Source organism: Lepidothrix coronata, unplaced genomic scaffold (genome assembly GCF_001604755.1).
Source record: "Lepidothrix coronata isolate B3197 unplaced genomic scaffold, Lepidothrix_coronata-1.0 Scaffold44, whole genome shotgun sequence".
In the NCBI taxonomy this organism is placed as follows: domain Eukaryota; kingdom Metazoa; phylum Chordata; class Aves; order Passeriformes; family Pipridae; genus Lepidothrix; species Lepidothrix coronata.
Genome location: NW_016690224.1, coordinates 5362745 through 5379237, shown reverse-complemented (window position 1 = coordinate 5379237; position 16493 = coordinate 5362745). Strand labels below are relative to the sequence as shown.

Below are 16493 nucleotides of genomic sequence, written 5' to 3'. Positions count from 1 at the left end.
ATAATTCAGTCTCCGTAGAGACTGTCAAAAATTGCCAATGCCGACTATATTTCAAGTCGTCATGGCGGGGTATTGGGAAAAGTTTTCAATTAGCAATAATCGCGCCTCGGATTAACCTCATTGGCTACGATACTGCCACTGCGCAAAGCTGACCTGCCTTTCCCGCCGCCGCCGCCCCTGGCCCCGGGGCCACCGCCGAGCTCGGGGCGATCCCCGCACCCCGCCAGCTCCGCCCCGCATCCCCCCGGGCAGTGCCCCCCGCCCGCCCCGCGCCCGCCACGCCCCGCCGGGACCGGAGCGCCCCGTTTTTTCCCGTCGGTGCCGAGCCCCGGGACGGCCGCGAAGGCTGGTGGGAGAGGAGTATGCAAAGTAGGAGCGACGTCAGAGCGGCAGCGCGGTGCTGAATGAAGGGTCCGCGCCGCCCCCGCGGTTCCCCCGGCTGGGCACCCCCGGGGCCGGGCATCCCCAGCCAGCCTGAGGGGCCACAGCCGGCGGGGAGCCCCATCCCAGCCCCTTCCCCGCCCCTTCGGGCCACAGCCGGCGGGGAGCCCCATCCCAGCCCCTTCCCCGCCCCTTCCCCACCACCTGCTCCCGCCAAAAACGTCCTTTAATAAACTGAGGACACTTTTAATTAAAGAGTTCGGTTTTTGCCTTTTTCTTTCAATGCTGCTGGAGAAGGAATGGGTCACTGAAGACGAAAGTGGAGGGGATCGAGGTCGTCAAGACAGGTTGCTCTTTCGAACACCGCATCACTTTAATGAAAACCTGGCAAGATAGACCGTTCGCCTATTTTTTTTAAATGTATCTTTCTTTTAACCACAAAAATCAGCCTCCAAGGAGGCTCTCAAAAATTGCCGATGCCGACTATATTTCAAGTCGTCATGGCGGGGTATTGGGAAAAGTTTTCAACTAGCAATAATCGCGCCTCGGATTAACCTCACGGGCTACGATACTGCCACTGCGCAAAGCTACCTACCCTTTCCACCCTCCCGGCCCCACGGCCATCGCTCCTCCGGGGAGGTCAGAGCGGCCCCCGGTGCCCCCCGCGCCCCGCCGGCCCGCGCCCCCCGCCCGCAGCCCGCGCTCCGCCGGGGCGGCGGGGATGGACCGGGGGGCGCTGGGGGGGTGCCCCGGGGGGCGGCGGGGCTGCCGGGACACGCGGAGGGTGCCGGGAGGGCGCTATGGTAATGAGCGCCAGGGAAAGGGCTGCTCTGAGCCGGGGGCATCGCCCAAAAATCGCTGTGTCCCATCCCGGGTGAGAGCGGGGGGGGTCTCCTCGGTGAAAAGGGGTCTGCGGGTGCCACCTGCCCTTTGCACCAAAGCAAAGCACCCACCCAAGGGTTTAAAAACACGTTTAAACTATTAAGATAAAAGGCACTAAAAGTGTTTTAGACTCACGGATCTGCCAAAAAGAGGCTCGCGCCCCACACCTGGGCGGAGGGACGGGCAGGGTGGGACCACACAGCAAGTGAGCAGGATGTGCTTCTTCCCTGCGATCACAAAATTACACCCCCGCTGCTGGGCACAGGCTCGGCTCACCTGGGCTTGAAAATAACTGCAAGGGACAAGAAAAATGGATTAGGAAATCGTGCAGTGTTTTGAACTGATTAGCAAGAGCTCTTTGGCAAATGCATTCAAAAAGCAGTCCAAATTATTAGAAAGAGCCCATTGCCTGTAAGACAAGGGAACATCTATTGTCAAGCTGCTACCATGCAGCAGATTGGCCTTCCTCCTATGTATTTGTTCCTCAGAAAAATAAGGCCCCTTTGAAACAAAAAAAAACCCAAACACAAAAACCTCCTTATTGCCAGCAATTGGTACAGCTTATCAGGTGATTATCGAGACTGAAACTAAGCAGAAAGGCACTGGGGGTTTCTGCCAGACCTCTCAGAGCCAGCAGCAGGCAGGTTGGCACAGCCCTGACTCCTGAGCTAGAGGAGATGTCTTTAACAGTCCTCAGTTTATTTTTCTTCTGTTACTTGTTGAATCACATTATCAGCCTAAAATCTGTTCACTGAAAAGAAAATACATCTTTTATAAGGACAAGCATTTACAACGCGTTTTATCAAAGCTGTGACATGCATTTGTATCAAATCAAGTCGGATTTTAATCTTGCACGTTTCCATGAGGGCTGCCATGGAGTTCCCAGCGTTTTCAGATTGACTCAGGTGTCAGGATGTTAGGGATACCCTTTTTCTCCCCCCCTCAGCCTGTCTTTGAAGCATGGGAATTGTAGTCTTTGTGCTTAGGGCTTAATTTCCCCGTGAACTACATTTCCCAGAAAGCTCCTCTTCCGGCAGTCAGCCCTTTCCTTCCGCGGTCGGGCACGGCAGCAATGAAAGGTGAGTTTCCAGGCATTATTCACTGTATCCCTCTTATTTCATTAGCCGGGTTTAGTTCGGCTGTTACCCCGCACCTCCCCGTTATCACAACACAAGAGACCGGGATGACATGGGAGTCCCTCTGGATTTCTGGCCTGTAACCGTTTGTAGAATCCTGTTTATTTTCTACCTTAACCTTGCCTGATCTTTTTCTGTGGAGCATCTTGGCTGTGCTTTAAAAAAACCCTCAAGCCTCAGCTTTCCATAGGTACGTTTAAAGAGTTTCACTTATTATGCACAGTAGTTATTTTTTTAATCTGAGAACGTTGATTTTTAAAGCAGCTTTGCATTTGACAGGAAATATTCTGTCCTTTGTAACTTTCTCTCCTCCACAGTCCTTCTCTGGTTCATAGCAGCTCTCAAATGTATCTGCTTTTTTTGCCTTCTCTCTCCTGTGGGCCAACCCCTATTACATTTCTATTTCATTTCCTCTCTGAACATTTCCTTCTGAGAGATATTTTGATGATAACAGGCAGGAATGAAGAGTTTTCATCAGTTAAAGCAATTTAATTACCATCAAACTGGCTTAACAGCCTTCGGGGAGCATCATGACAGAAGTTATTCTCGGAGCAAATTAGTTTATTGGGAGACTTTGTCCCTTCTAATTAATTCATATGGGAAATTAAACCTCTTCGGAGGGAATGCCCAACACAACTCCTGATAAACAGCAAAACAAGGCAAAAATCATTGCAAACAGAATCCACTGCTTAGATTTAAAAAGCAATACAGACTAGGGAGGCAGTCTAATCTTCCCTGTAATTCAACTGATGATTATGCAAAGCCTTGAGAACTGGAGATTAACTGAGACAAATCTATTCTTTGCCACTAGCATCTATTAAATATCATGATACTTACAGCTGAACATCCAAGCTTTAAATGTATTTAAATATTGCTTCATTTACTGTAAGAGCTGGTACTTGAGGGGAGTTGGAGGCTTGAGGCAAGGCCACTTAGATATACCAGGTAATCTGGGCTGTTGCAATCAGCTTTTAGAGATCATGCCCTTTTATTAGTAATTAAAGTCCTTCCTCCACCTCCCACATCTTGTACGAGCCCCCTTGCCAAGGGAGATGGTGGGAGGCAAAAATACCAAACTATCAATTCTCAGTACTGCCACTTTCAAACCTTTTTGTACTTTGTATCCAAAACCGTAGAGAGGCCCAGAAAAAATAGTTTCAAAATAATGAAGTGGAGAAAGAACTGCAGACTGCTAGAAAGCCCAAACAAAATCAAAATCCAAACCAATCCACTGCTGTCTCAACAGGTCCTGCACACAATTCCAGGCTACTTAACAGCAAAGCCATCCTGCCTGTCCCTAGCAGGGAATTCTGTTCTTCCCTTTAAGCAGAGTGTCAGTCCTATTCTTACCTGCCAGGCAGTTGTTTCTGCCCCACACCCATTTGGGTGATCCCTTCTTTCTCAGCCCCTGTTTGTGCTGGAGAAGCAAAGCAGCACCCCTTCATCTCTCCACTGACTCTGGAGAGGTGGCACCCACAGAACAGGAAATGTCAGAGGCATTTAGAGAGTGTCCTAATAATCTTCTGTCCCATTTCAAGGCCTCTTCTGCACCAGGCCTTTTGTGAAAAACAAAACAAAATAAAACAAAACAAACAAACAAAACAAAACAAAAAAATCGAGAAACAAACCAAAACACACCTCAAAGGAGTAACTCCAGTCAAGGCCTTTGTCCTGAGAAAAACCCAACATTTCAAGGTTGTTTTTCTTTCCCTTCCCACAACACATGTTAAGGATGGGGTAAATAGAAAGGACTGATTTGGAGCAGGCGAAGTGTTAAAAAAGCAGAGCAAGGGTCTCTTCTGGGGAGGAAACAGCCAGTGCCTCTGGGGTGGGGTGCCTGGCCTTCCTGCCTTTCCTGCACATACCTGGGAAAGACTTTGCATGCTCAGGTCTTTCTGGGCTCTTTACAGCTCCTCTTAGGCAGCCGTCCTTCACACCAGGATAGAAGAGCAGGAACCCTACAAGTCAAGGCTGTTAACTTTGTCCTTGTACCTTGAGCAGTGCTCAGTGTTGCCATCTGTCAAAGGGATATCCGAGTGCTGTCCTTGGATGGTGGGCTTTAGTTAATGTTTCGCAAATAGTTTGTTTCCTTGCTAAACAGAAAAAAGAGCAAAGAATACTTATGAGCGTCATTTTCCAGAGAATCTCAAGAAAATGGCATTAAGGTCATGCTCTTTGCTTTCTTTTACCTTCCTTGTGTTCTGTTCTTGCCTTTTAGCTGAACATGTTCTCTGCCAGGAAGCTGTCTGGAGTTTTCAGAGCCATCAGATTCCATCATTTCAGATCCCATTCTGTATCCAGAGCCTCTCCAAACTTGACTTTTGTGCCAGCCTGTCTTCCCCCAGACCCCGCGGAAGTAGAGGAGCTGCAGCACTTTGTTTCTAACTCCAAGAGGCTGTTTGTAATGACTGGAGCTGGAATCTCGACCGAGTCAGGGATCCCAGATTACCGCTCCGAAGGTGTCGGGCTCTACGCCAGGACAGACAGACGGCCCGTCCAGCACGCCGAGTTCGTTCGCAGTGCCAGTGCCCGGCAGCGCTACTGGGCAAGGAACTTTGTGGGCTGGCCCCAGTTCTCCTCCCACCAGCCAAACACAGCACACCTGGTACTGAGGGACTGGGAGAAGCTGGGGAAGCTGCACTGGCTGGTGACCCAGAACGTGGATGCCCTTCACACCAAGGCCGGGAGCCAGCGCATGACGGAACTGCACGGCTGCACTCACAGGTACCGCTGCTGGCACGGGGAGGGGGGCAGTGCTCCAGCCCCTCCTTTGGGGTGACTGACAGGCTGCTGCGGTGTCACCTGCTGAGAAACGAGGCAAAACATCCATGCTGTGCTCCTGGAGATGATGTGCTTAAAGGTGGTGCTGGGCTGGGGTGGAGAAAAAGATCACAAACCAGTGCTGTTCACAGCACAGTATTTAAGAAACATGACCACCACTCTGTTTTTTCAGAGCATTATTTGGATCATTTCCCTTGAAGCCTGCATCAGTTTCCCCTTTCCTTGGTACAGCAAATGTCCTCTTAGAGGACAAGGGGATCCTGAGGATACAAGGATTATCCACCAGGGCTAGCAGAGTGGATAGTGCCAGAATTGCACAGCATGAGTGGACTGGAGAAGGGCCATCACAGCCTGGCTGGGATTACCCAGGTTTCCAGATGAAAAAGCACAGCCTGAACTGGGAGAGAGGATGCACAGGGTTCAAAGCACTTCCTCTAGAGCATTCCTACAAAGCAACAGTTGGAGGTAGAAAGACAGCTCCTTGACTTGTACTATTTGGTAAATAAATATGGACAATTATGACAGGCCTCCTAAGGAACAACTTACAGGCTCCAGATCTTCAGCTGACATGAAACTCTCCATTAAGACTTTGCTCTGAATTTCAGGGTTTTCTGCTTGGCCTGTGGAGACCGAATCTTGCGCTCTGAGCTCCAGGAGCACTTTGAGGCTCTGAATCCTACCTGGAAAGCTGAGGCGTTTGGCGTGGCTCCAGATGGGGATGTGTTCCTGACGGATGAGCAGGTGCGCAGCTTCCAAGTCCCAGCCTGCCGTAAATGCGGTGGAATCCTGAAGCCTGACGTGACATTCTTTGGAGACACGGTGAGCCAGGAAAAAGTGAGTTTTGTGCACCAGCGCCTGGCGGAATCAGACTCCATGCTGGTGGCAGGATCCTCCATGCAGGTAAGTAGGTCTGCCTCCCACACTGCATTCCTGCTTCCCTGCTACTCTGCCTGCAGCAATCCTGGCTTCCACAATGTAGGACTACAAATGGCTTGTGGAACAGATCGGCCTTTGCAGAGCTTTTTATTTTATTTTTACTGTGGTTGGAATCTGGCTCCACAGGTTACTTGTTTGGGCTTCCCTGTCACTTTGTGCTGCTGTAAATAACTCCATTCAGACCTCTCTCTGCTGCCTCCTCCATCAGGACGCTGTAGGTTCACAATTGCCCACAAACCCAAGATAACCTGGCACAATTCAGTCCTCACTTTTTTTTTTTTTGCTTGAAATTTTTAGCCTTTGGCAGCTTTTTAGGCCCCGTGGCACACTGTGTGAAATTTCAGATTTTAGGACGTCTAATCCCTTATTAAATTCTCAAAAAGAGAGCTGAAATACCTTTCTTACTGCTTAGGATTGTCCTTTGTATCACAGTGTGTTTTCTCCATTAGCCTCTTATAGATAAGGTAAGGTAATTAAACAACAGGTAATTAAACAATTAAACCATTTTGTAATAGTGTTTGTATAAGAGAAATTTTTTCAGGAACAAGTTCTATTACATTAAAATCCCCTACTCTAACACCTCCCAGAATGAGATAAAACCAAGGCTGCTTGATTGTGATTCTCTTGGCTTCAGGATACCGGAGACAAATTCCTTGAGCTTGCACTTCTTAAGCTTATAATCCTTTGTACAGGAATGATTGAAATGCCTTAGGTTTGTTCTTGTACCACCTAAGCTGGGCCATGTGAGAACCATCAAAGTGCAGCATTTAAGAACCTATGATAACTAATAAAAGCTGCTGCAGAGATTTACTAAAAGACAAGGATGTTTTCCTTCCGTGGGCTATGAAGTTCCAGTTTCTATGAAATTGCAAATCCTTCACTGACAGAGGTTAAAAGCTGTTCTTTTCTGTGTGCTCCACAACAAAGGCATTTCCTACCTGAACCCTGTGTGTACAGCCCCTTTTCCCCGCTGCCAACAGCAACTCTTTTCCTTTCCTTACTCCTTTCCATAGCTCTTCCCTTGCCTAAGCTGCCAGTAATTTTGTCTTCTGTTATTCCTGCAGGTATACTCTGGTTACAGGTTTGCTCTCGCTGCCCGGGAGAAGAAGCTGCCAATTGCAGTCCTTAACATCGGGCCCACAAGGTTAGATCACTTTGCATCCTTAAAACTGAATTCCCGCTGTGGGGAGCTGCTGCCTTTGATTGTTGCACAGGACCCAACCCGCTGAGCTCCAGTAGCTATCAGGAGTAAAGTTATTTCTGCCAAGGTGAGTACCTTCCCTGGTCAGTCACAGGGTAAGAAGATGGGTTCCTGGCAAATGCTGAGGCTGAGATGTGCTGACTAAAAAGATGTTCCCACAGCGTGCATCAAAACGTGGCTGGAAATTTTCATCTGTAACAGTTACGCTCTGATGGGCCATGATGCTGTTTCCCATGATCATAAACAAAAGGCATACTAAGTGCTAATGCTCCCAGAAAACTGGGCAGGAGTAGCCAGAAGACTCAGCAGTGTTGAATTCCATTTGTCAGTATGAGAAAACTACAGGGGATCATCTGTAGTTCCAGAGAACCTGATCACACTGTTGCCTTTGCAACTGATAATTCCAAAGCTCTTCCTGGTTGAATTGGTCCAGCTAATCCTAAGCAGACACTGCCGTTTAAAGTAATCAATTCCATCCATAAAGCAGCTTCTTCCTTCCACTCCTGCAGGAATCATCATCTCAGAAAGGGGAAAATCTCCATCTGGGAGGCAGCTGTGAGATCCGGTGCACGGCCGCTGAGGACACCAGGAGAGGGCAGCAAGCCTCGCACGTGTCAGCCTCGCCGGTTCTCTCCATTGAAACCATCGGGAAACAGGATGATGATGAAAAAAAAACCACTTTTCTGCCTTACCTTGCCGTGGTAAACAGTGCCTTTTCATTCACTGAGACAGGATAATCGGACTGCCGTAACTGAGGACAAAATACCTTAATTATAATTGTCCCCAGAGGAGAATGAGGGACAGGGATTTTGACTGAGTAACTTGAGGATACAGCACAGGAGGGCAATGTGGGAAACCTGGGCATCTGCTGGAGGATCCAACGTCACTAGAAAAAGGAGGCAAGAGGAACTGCAGTTGTCATTTAAAGAAAAGATTTAAAATAGAAGCTGAACAAAAACACTGCTCTTGTAAGAGATTATTTGGAAGCACAGAGTACAAGGCTGACATCTTCCAGCAAGGACGGGAAGTCAGCATTTCCCTAAACTGTCAGTTAACAAGCTAAACTGCTTCCTATTTGAACCCTTTAAAAATTAAGTATTGTTGAAATGCCAGAGGAGTTACTTTAAGCTAATCTGACCAGCACTGCTTTCAGAGGGGCTGCTACATTTTCCAGAATGCGTTTTCTGAGTATGTTATTTAATTAATGAATAGCTAAGTAGTGAATTGAAATTGTTTACAAGATTGATATTGTTTGCATTGTAATTTTCTCTCCCTCCTATGATTTATTTAAGTACACTCTCAATAGCCAGCTTAGATCCATTTTTTCCATTGCAAAAATGCACAATGTAATTACTAGCAGCTGATGAATTAAGAAGGAAATACAATTAAATCTGTACAATAGGTCTCCCTCAGGAGCTAATCTCAAGCTATTAATAGATGCAATTTCCACACTCCTAACAGGAGATCCATCACTACTGGCTAACCATTTTTTGTTGATCCTGAGGGTGGTATTGTAAGCCATATCAAACCTTTTACAGAGGAAAAGACAGAACCTTGCACAAACTAGAACACTAAATTTTTGACTTGACCTTCTGCATGAATCTACCACTTCCCTTCTGGCTATGAGGGATATTAATTGTTGGGGCTTTACAAATGCCCCCTCCTACTCTGCAAATAACATGTCCTGTACTAATATTTTGACAAGAACTGTAACAAGCAGTTGGAAACAAGGATGACAGAGTCATCTGCTAAAAGGTCAAGTAGCAAAGCAAGGACAACTGACCACGTGATACAAAGTTCTTTTTTGCTTTGTTGTTGATTCACGTCCATGCCAGGCAGGAGCAAGTAAAGCACAGAAAATAAGGGATACATAGGCACCCGATTTCTGGAGAAGGTAGAGGGCATTAAGATGCTTAATGCATTTCTAGATTTGGCTGTTATGGGTCAGAGGAGAGACAGCTTCACTTAGAAACCAAGTGAGATCAGTTCAGGACCCCCACCTGCATTCTGCCCTCATTTAATGGAGACCCCACTTTGCAGCAGGTCAGGTGTCTGCTGTTTGGCAGTGAAGAAAGCTCACAGATGTCACTCCATATTTACCTGTCCTGTCCATAGTACAGCTGTCCTGCTAACCAAGGCTTTTGCAGAAATCATGGCTAAAGTATAGCAGAGTCCCCACACACAGGAAATTTATTTGCATAGGTTTTTCCATGTAAGAAGAGGCACTGATGCCTCCTTAGCAGAGGAGCTGGGGCTGAGTTTCTCACCATCTGCATCATCTTCTGCCCCACCTTGAAACTCCTGTGACATTGGTGTGTCAAAAACAGAGGCTGCAGGTTTACTGCCAGTAGAGCCAGTGTTTTGAGATGGTGTGGGAGCATTACCAAGACATCTAAAACAAGAAAACATTTCAAGTGAAGACTTGGAATTAGCTATGTGAGAGGTAACTAAACCTCCCACATCTATCCCTGCCTCTTCTCCAGTTCTGCAGCTGAGCCTGTGGGAGAGGAGTCAGGGTGTCTCTTCAGCATTACTGGCAGATGAGTCACATTACCCTGACCCTCTAGGGATTATACTTTTAAGTCCCTGAGACAATGACTTACAATAAACAAACATTACAGTAGACTTCATGTCCATAGTTTATTACTATATGTTAATGAGCATATCTACAGCAAACACATGAGGCTGAGACGAAGGAGTTCTTTTTTTTTTCCTGCTAGGCTGATCTAGTACTACTAAAGTTGACTTCTTTTAGAGCAGGATCAGAGCACTTCAGCTCTTAACATGTTCCCCAAGACACCACTGAGAAGTTCACTCAGCTGAGAAATGCCTGAGAGCGCCTAAAGATCCTGCACCGAAAGCCAGATCTGCATCACTCTAATGCTGACTGACACCTTCCCCTGTCACTCCTTGGGGGCTGTTTGTGTGGGAAGATGCAATGCAGAGAGATAACAGCTATCAGAACATAACTATGTCTTTGCAGGCAGCTAGCAAAGGCCTATCCTGAGAAGTTTGTGTTTCTCAGCTTACTGATGTCATCACCAGCCTGGAGGGAGTTACAGAAACCTCCAGGGCTGAGCACTATAGGATGTGAATTAGCCATGCTGTGGGAAAACAACAAACTCAGTAACATAACTGACCTAGTGTTCAGCTTCATTCTCTCAGACAATGCAGAATTTGCAAGGGAGGAGGGTTTAAAAAGGGGGAGAAATGTTGTTCCTGAAAGCTAAAACAAAAGGGCCATAATCTTTGTGTTATTGGCTAAAACTATGGGAAGTGTTACAGAGCCTGAGCAGTGTTCTCACAGATCCTTTCTATCTATGCTGTCTGCTTTAAGTCAGTCTCATCCTCCACACAATTCAACCCTCTCCCACCTTTTCTGGCTCATAGCTTTTAGACCAGTCCACCAGTATTTTAGATCATGGCTTGCAGTCATAGCTCTGTGCACCTGTGGGTGCCAAATGTACACATCAGACAACAGCACAAGGACAGGTTTTTTTACCATGAAATTAGCTGAATCAACAGCTCATGCTCTTCCCTTTTTCTTACAGCTGTTCCTCCTGAGGTTTGGATAAAGGAGCTGAGAGTACCTTATAATGCATTTTTCTGCTGCTCCTCTGGAAGTGGGGTTGGAGTTACCCAAAGCAAATAAAAGCCACTTCCTATTTGGCACATCTTGTCTTTGTTTCTGGGCAAATTCTCAGAGCAAACTGTAATTGAGCCCAGCAGCCTGAGAGAGGTATTTCACACACTAAGCTCCAGTGAGGGCAACACAGACTGCAGATGGCCTGGAGGGCGGGGTGGCTGTGGTGTAAGTGCAGCCTCCCACATCTTACAGTCACATTGCTCCTACTGACACACCTGCTTATTCATGACTTCTGGAAAATGACCCAAATCTACCTTCTAGAGTGTGCTTCTTCCCCCATAACTGCCTTGGATGTCACCCTTTCCCAGCCTTTGCAGCAGGAAGGTGAAAGACTGTTCCAGACACCTGCAATTCTGTCCTCTCCCACTAAGGAGAGATACCCAAGTGCCACCTTCTGCACCACTAACTAGACAATGGCAGGGAAGAAGAGAAGCAGAGCTTGAGAGGAAGACCAACAGTACAAATGTCTTGTATTGGTCTCAGGCCCGAATAGGAACTGACACAGGATCATTACCACAAGCATAGTTGTTTGCTCTCTGCATGTCTCACCTCAGCTGGAGCACTTTCCCTTTCATCTCTGCAATGCCCATATAGTTAAGAGTAATTCAACTCTCCCTGCAGAGACTGAAAAATCTTGGCCTAGAAAACAACAATAGAGAAAAGGAAGATAAGAGGCTGAGATTTCACTTCTGCAGTGTGAGCCCACAGAGCTGCTGTCCCTCCAGCATCTCATGTCCCAGCTGCAGTGCTGTGAGGGGCCTCAGAGCTCCCCAGCTTGCAGAGCACAGGGATACCTTGTGTTTCTGTTTTGGAACAGGCTGTCATGGCAGAAGATCTTCACACACACCTTGTACTCTCCATACACTGGCAGTGAGTCAGTTCAAGCAATAACTGGCCCTGCTCTTTCCACGACATTCCTCAAAGCCCTAATTAGCAGAACCCCTTCAGCCTCCCCACCTGTGCCGTTCATTAGGGCCTGACACGCTACATTTTGTGGGAAGGTTCCCTACGGATGGAGGATGTTTGAATTTACTGTTAGGTCTTTCACACCACCAAAGCAGCATGGAAATGAGAAGCATGATTAAGGGACTAAACATAAGTGTAGGCTTATCAAATCTGTACAGAGTAGGATGGATATAAATTGAAATGGAGCATTCATTTATCCATTGAATTTATCTATGGAATGCTAGTGTGCCCCAAATGCTGGATGCCAGGAGTAGATACACTGTTCACCTCAAATCTAGAGAGTTCCTTTTACAGGCCAAATTTATACCAACAGGTTCTGAAATGCTTCCAACTGCACTCCAGCAATCTTCTCTGCTAGTGATGATACAGCTCAAAAGTACAGTATTCCTTCTAGATAGTGATGGTATTTTACTTTTTTTTCTCTACAACAGGATTTATAATTTATCACTGCAAAGGGATTTCAGTAACATTTACTTAGGAGCTTTACTGTTCTACAAAAAATAATTTCAGAGAATCAGAGCTTGTGTGTGAGCACAGGAGATCTCATCTTGCACTTCCAGCCCTAGGAATGATTCATCTCGGCCACATCTTGGGAGCACATCCAGGGTCCTCAGGATTTCTTTGGAGGACCCCAAGTACTCAACGTTTCCAGAAAATTCACGTACACAAACACCCAAGGAAAAATAAGCGACAAATACTGGTACAAAACTAGGACTTGATGTGCCATAAGATGGAGTATCTGGCTGCCACACACTCCCTTTTTTCTTTCATTAAAAAAAAAAAAAAAAGAACAAAATGCAATTTACTATCCTATCTCATTATCATGCTAATGCCCTCAAAGATCCAGTGACCTTCAATAGGAAGGCATTGCAAGTACCTTCCAGCAACATATCAAGCCAGCTTCCTCCTTCTCCATCTGTTTCTAGTTTCTCAGAGCCCTCTTGCAGAGCCTTGGGTTCTCCTACATGTTTGGGTACAGTTCATTCCGGTGAGGAACAGGAGTGAGCAGCCCCTGCCCCAGGAGCTCACCCGCACCTCCCTAAAGCCTCTGCCAGCACAACTGGTACCAAGGGCGGGGGGCGGCTTTGGCACAGGACCTTGGCAGGGCTGGAAAACGGGGGCAGATACCATCCCTCAGAGGGGGTCCCTGCGTTCCAAGCCAACATTACCTCCTGTCCTGCAGCTCCTGACCGGGAACAGCGGCGGGCAGCGGAAGGGCTCCCTCAGAGCAGGGAGCGGCCAAGCAGCTCAAGCCCCTCACGCAGCCGTGCCCCGGGCGACAGCTGTGCTGTGGCTATGGCGTGGGCAGCCCGGCGCCAGGGTGAGGGGGCGGGAAGGACGCCCTGACGAGCCCCGTGAGGGCGGGAGAGGTGCCCTGGGGAGCCCCTGGAGTAGGAGGGAGGGAGGGCGGGAGGGTTGCCCTGAGGAGCCCCTGGAGCGTGAGGGAGTGTGGGAAGGTCGCCCTGAGGAGCCCCGGGAGGGTGAGGAGCCCTGAAGAGCCCTGCGAGGGCGGGAGTGGTGCCCTGAGGAGCCCCCAGGACGGTGAGGGAGGCAGGGTCGCCCTGAGGAGCCCCGGAAGGGTGACGGAGAGTGGGAAGGGCGCCCTGAGGCGCCCCTGGAGTGTGAAGGAGTGCAGGAGGGTCGCCCTGAGGAGCCCCTGGAGTGTGGGGGAAACAGGACAGTCGCACCGCGGAGCCGCAGCCCCACCCTCAGCCCGCGGATACCTGAGGGGCGGGGCGGGGCTGCACGCGGGACGCACCTGCTCGCGGTCTCGCGCGCCGCGCCCCGCCCCCGCCGCTTCCAAGGGCCAATCAGCGAAGGCGGGGGCGCCACGCGCGCCCCAGCGAGCCGTGGGCAGAGGGGGCGGGGCGTGAGGGAAGGTGGGGAGGCCCCGCCCCTCCCCTGCATTCCTCCCGACCGTGTGTCGTCGCAGCGCGGTGGGAGGCAGCGGGTTGCTGTAAGGCGTTTATTGAGGTGGTTTTTAAGTCCTGTGGCCGCCCTGAGGGGCAGGAGGGAGACTATTGGCAGTATTTCTTTTTATCCAGATACTTGTTTTCGGGGTTGTAGGGCGTGTTGGCGAAGCACATGGCAGCGGTGCGGTCGCAGTTGCAGATGAACGCGGAGCACTCGTCGTTCTTGCCTGGAGGAGAGAGAGGAGCGCTCAGACCTCGCAGCTCCTTCGCCAGGCACTGCGGTGGCTCAGGCTGGCATTTCTGCTGTCACGGTGTACCCGTTTTACTGCTGCCATCGTTTTGGGGTGCACAGGATTCTCCCCGCTAAACCCTCTGCATCCAAAGCTGTGTGCTCCCGCCCGGCCATTTCTGGCCCCTTCCTCCCTCCCCTCCTGAAGTACTGTTTGCCGGCCTCTCTGCTCTTTACCTCGGTTCCAGAGCCCTATAAAGGTTTCACCGTTCATCAGAGGTGTCCGGCAAAAGCCGTGTAACACTGCCCAGTTAACACGCTGATCTCTTGGGTACTGCCATTAAAAGGGATCCCAGAAAAGTACCACAGAGACTCAGTCCCCTGAAGAGGAGACAGGCTTCCCTGTGATACCATATATCTTCATAAACTTTAAATTGTGGGCTATATGGAGAATATTCACTCCAGTGCCTGTGTGAGGTGTGCCTTTTCTGACAACCAGCCCCCCGTCTTCCTGCCACAGAAGTGTGAGTGTTAACACAGAGCCCTGTTCCTTCCAAAGAGAGAATGGAGAACATTTGGAGTCATGTGGAAGTGGACGTACTGCTACACGTAATCTCCCCATTGGAGCAGCTGTACTTGTAGGACTTGGTGTAGGGGTTGTCCAGGAGGAATCTGCATGAGTCCAATTTCTTTGCCTGTTCGTAGCAGTTATCGTGTACCTGGCAGCACCTGGGAAACAAGGAGAAAAAGGTCAGAAACTACCAGAAATACAGCTGACCTGTAAGACACACAAATATACTATGGTTACTTTGACAAGGCACTGAACAAAAAAAAAAAACAAAATCAAAAAGATACCCAGTGACAAGAGAGCAGCCCCAAAGGGACACGGTTGTGCCAGCTCATGGTCCGAGAGGTGTGTGGTACACGTGTACTTACTGGAGATGATCTCAGTTGTCTATTGGGCACAGAGAAAGCAAAAGCCAGTGTTTACCCTATACACCCCCTCAGTGGTGCTGAGAGCTCACAGCCAACACAAAGCACAGTGTCTTGGCTGTCAGACTTGTGTGATCTCTAAACTGTCCAAGCCATTTCCCAGCATTTTCCAGCTCAGCCCTGCATGTGTTGATGGCTGCGCACTGGGCAGAGTGTGCAGAGCTGCACCCAGGCTGCTGGCACAACACTGCTGGAAAAAATGCTGGAATGAGCATGCTGTGCTGCCATAGGAAGGAAAAGAGAGTTGCTGGGATTATATTTTATCTTAGTAATAAGGCACTGAGGTGTGATACTGCACATCCTTGTTCCTTTGAATCCATCTGTGAGAGGAAGCTTCGTTCACAGCAGCTGGTGGGTTTGTGAGTGTTTATAGGCAGGGCCAGCTGAGACGAAGCTGGGGTGCAGAACCAGGAAAGCACAAGCAAGGAAAGAGGTTTGTAAAAGCAGGGTGTTATAAACCTGTCGAGCTCATCAACTGGAGTCCCGCTGCCTCCCAAGCCGCAGTAGCAGCCGTAGCCGTTGAAGTCCAGCAGTGGGTGGCTGTCTGGCAGGGTGCACTTGATCAACTTGCGGAACAGCCACATGGCCCGGGGAGAGACATCGGCGCTGGCTGCGCCCACTGAGGAGAGACACAGAGGTTAGAGTCAGGCTGACTGTTACCAAGTCCGGGGGTGAGGGCACCTACGCACCCGACAACAGGAAAAGCAGGGTCAGGAACTTCATTCTTGCAGGACTTGACAGAGAGACTGGTGATAAAGGGAATTGGTGTCTCTTTATACGACAAGCTCACCTTGACATGGGTATGAGATAAACCAGCCAGTATTTACGTTACTAAATGTAGACTTCTTCCATCGGAGACTGTGAGTGGGAGGTTGTGGCGTGACCAATTGAAGGCCAATTGAGTGAACTCTATGGAAGCTGGGAAGGCAAATATTTGCTCTCTAAATTTTTGCTATTAAATTCTTGTAGTGATGCTATTAGAAGTCAGCCTGAAAGACCTGGATGTTTTTAAGGCCCCTCTGCTGAAAAATAGTAGCAGTATGGTAGTTAAGTTGAAAATTGCTGGCACACTAATAACCAACCACCTGTCACTAATACCTGCATCCTCTTTTTATAGTATCCCACTTATTGTTAATCAGGTATCTCTCCATGGATTCTCCTGGCCTAATTCAGAGAATAAGGTTCAAGTTGTCCACTCACCTCAAATAACCATTTGGCATGAGCTGAACCAAAAAAAATTCGAGCTGTTCTTTACTTCAAAACCACAGAGGAGAAGGAGGTACTACTAGGCAAGAAACAGGAGCCAAGTGACCTGGAAAGTGTCTGTATCTGAGTTAACAAGGAGTAGTGTCTGTTTTTACGTGGCCTTAAGGGATTTACACTGGAAATGAACTGGGCTTAGAAGTGTCAACATACACAGCAGACTTCA

The 16493-nt window shown here is 48.7% G+C and overlaps 2 protein-coding genes and 2 long non-coding RNA genes across 5 annotated transcripts; 1 reads left to right on the top strand and 3 right to left on the bottom strand.

The window, feature by feature from the left end:
• Window positions 1-656: 656 nt before the first annotated feature.
• LOC108496979 lies at window positions 657-4724 on the bottom strand. Its single transcript, XR_001874663.1, has 4 exons — window positions 4589-4724; window positions 4265-4492; window positions 1399-1555; window positions 657-765 (listed from the first exon to the last, which is right to left on the bottom strand). It is a non-coding gene; the product is annotated as an uncharacterized LOC108496979 (long non-coding RNA).
• Window positions 2283-11412, top strand: SIRT4 (sirtuin 4). Of its 2 annotated transcripts, XM_017814210.1 has the most exons (6): window positions 2283-2342; window positions 4618-5123; window positions 5786-6080; window positions 7181-7260; window positions 7827-8018; window positions 10869-11412. In XM_017814210.1, exons 2-6 carry the CDS (start codon window positions 4624-4626, stop codon window positions 10879-10881), a joined length of 1080 nt encoding a protein of 359 aa, XP_017669699.1. In that variant the 5' UTR covers window positions 2283-2342; window positions 4618-4623; the 3' UTR covers window positions 10882-11412. The 2 variants fall into 2 exon arrangements, with proteins under 2 accessions (XP_017669699.1, XP_017669700.1); XM_017814211.1 differs by lacking the exon at window positions 10869-11412 and having other exon boundaries at window positions 7181-7384; window positions 7827-8426.
• On the bottom strand, window positions 9148-13652 carry LOC108496978. Its single transcript, XR_001874662.1, has 3 exons — window positions 13099-13652; window positions 11513-11602; window positions 9148-9709 (listed from the first exon to the last, which is right to left on the bottom strand). It is a non-coding gene; the product is annotated as an uncharacterized LOC108496978 (long non-coding RNA).
• Window positions 13653-13891: 239 nt separating this feature from the next.
• Window positions 13892-16434, bottom strand: PLA2G1B (phospholipase A2 group IB). The gene is made up of 4 exons (XM_017814372.1): window positions 15754-16434; window positions 15524-15683; window positions 14673-14800; window positions 13892-14069 (listed from the first exon to the last, which is right to left on the bottom strand). Exons 1-4 carry the CDS (start codon window positions 15785-15787, stop codon window positions 13948-13950), a joined length of 444 nt encoding a protein of 147 aa, XP_017669861.1. The 5' UTR covers window positions 15788-16434; the 3' UTR covers window positions 13892-13947.
• Window positions 16435-16493: the final 59 nt, after the last annotated feature.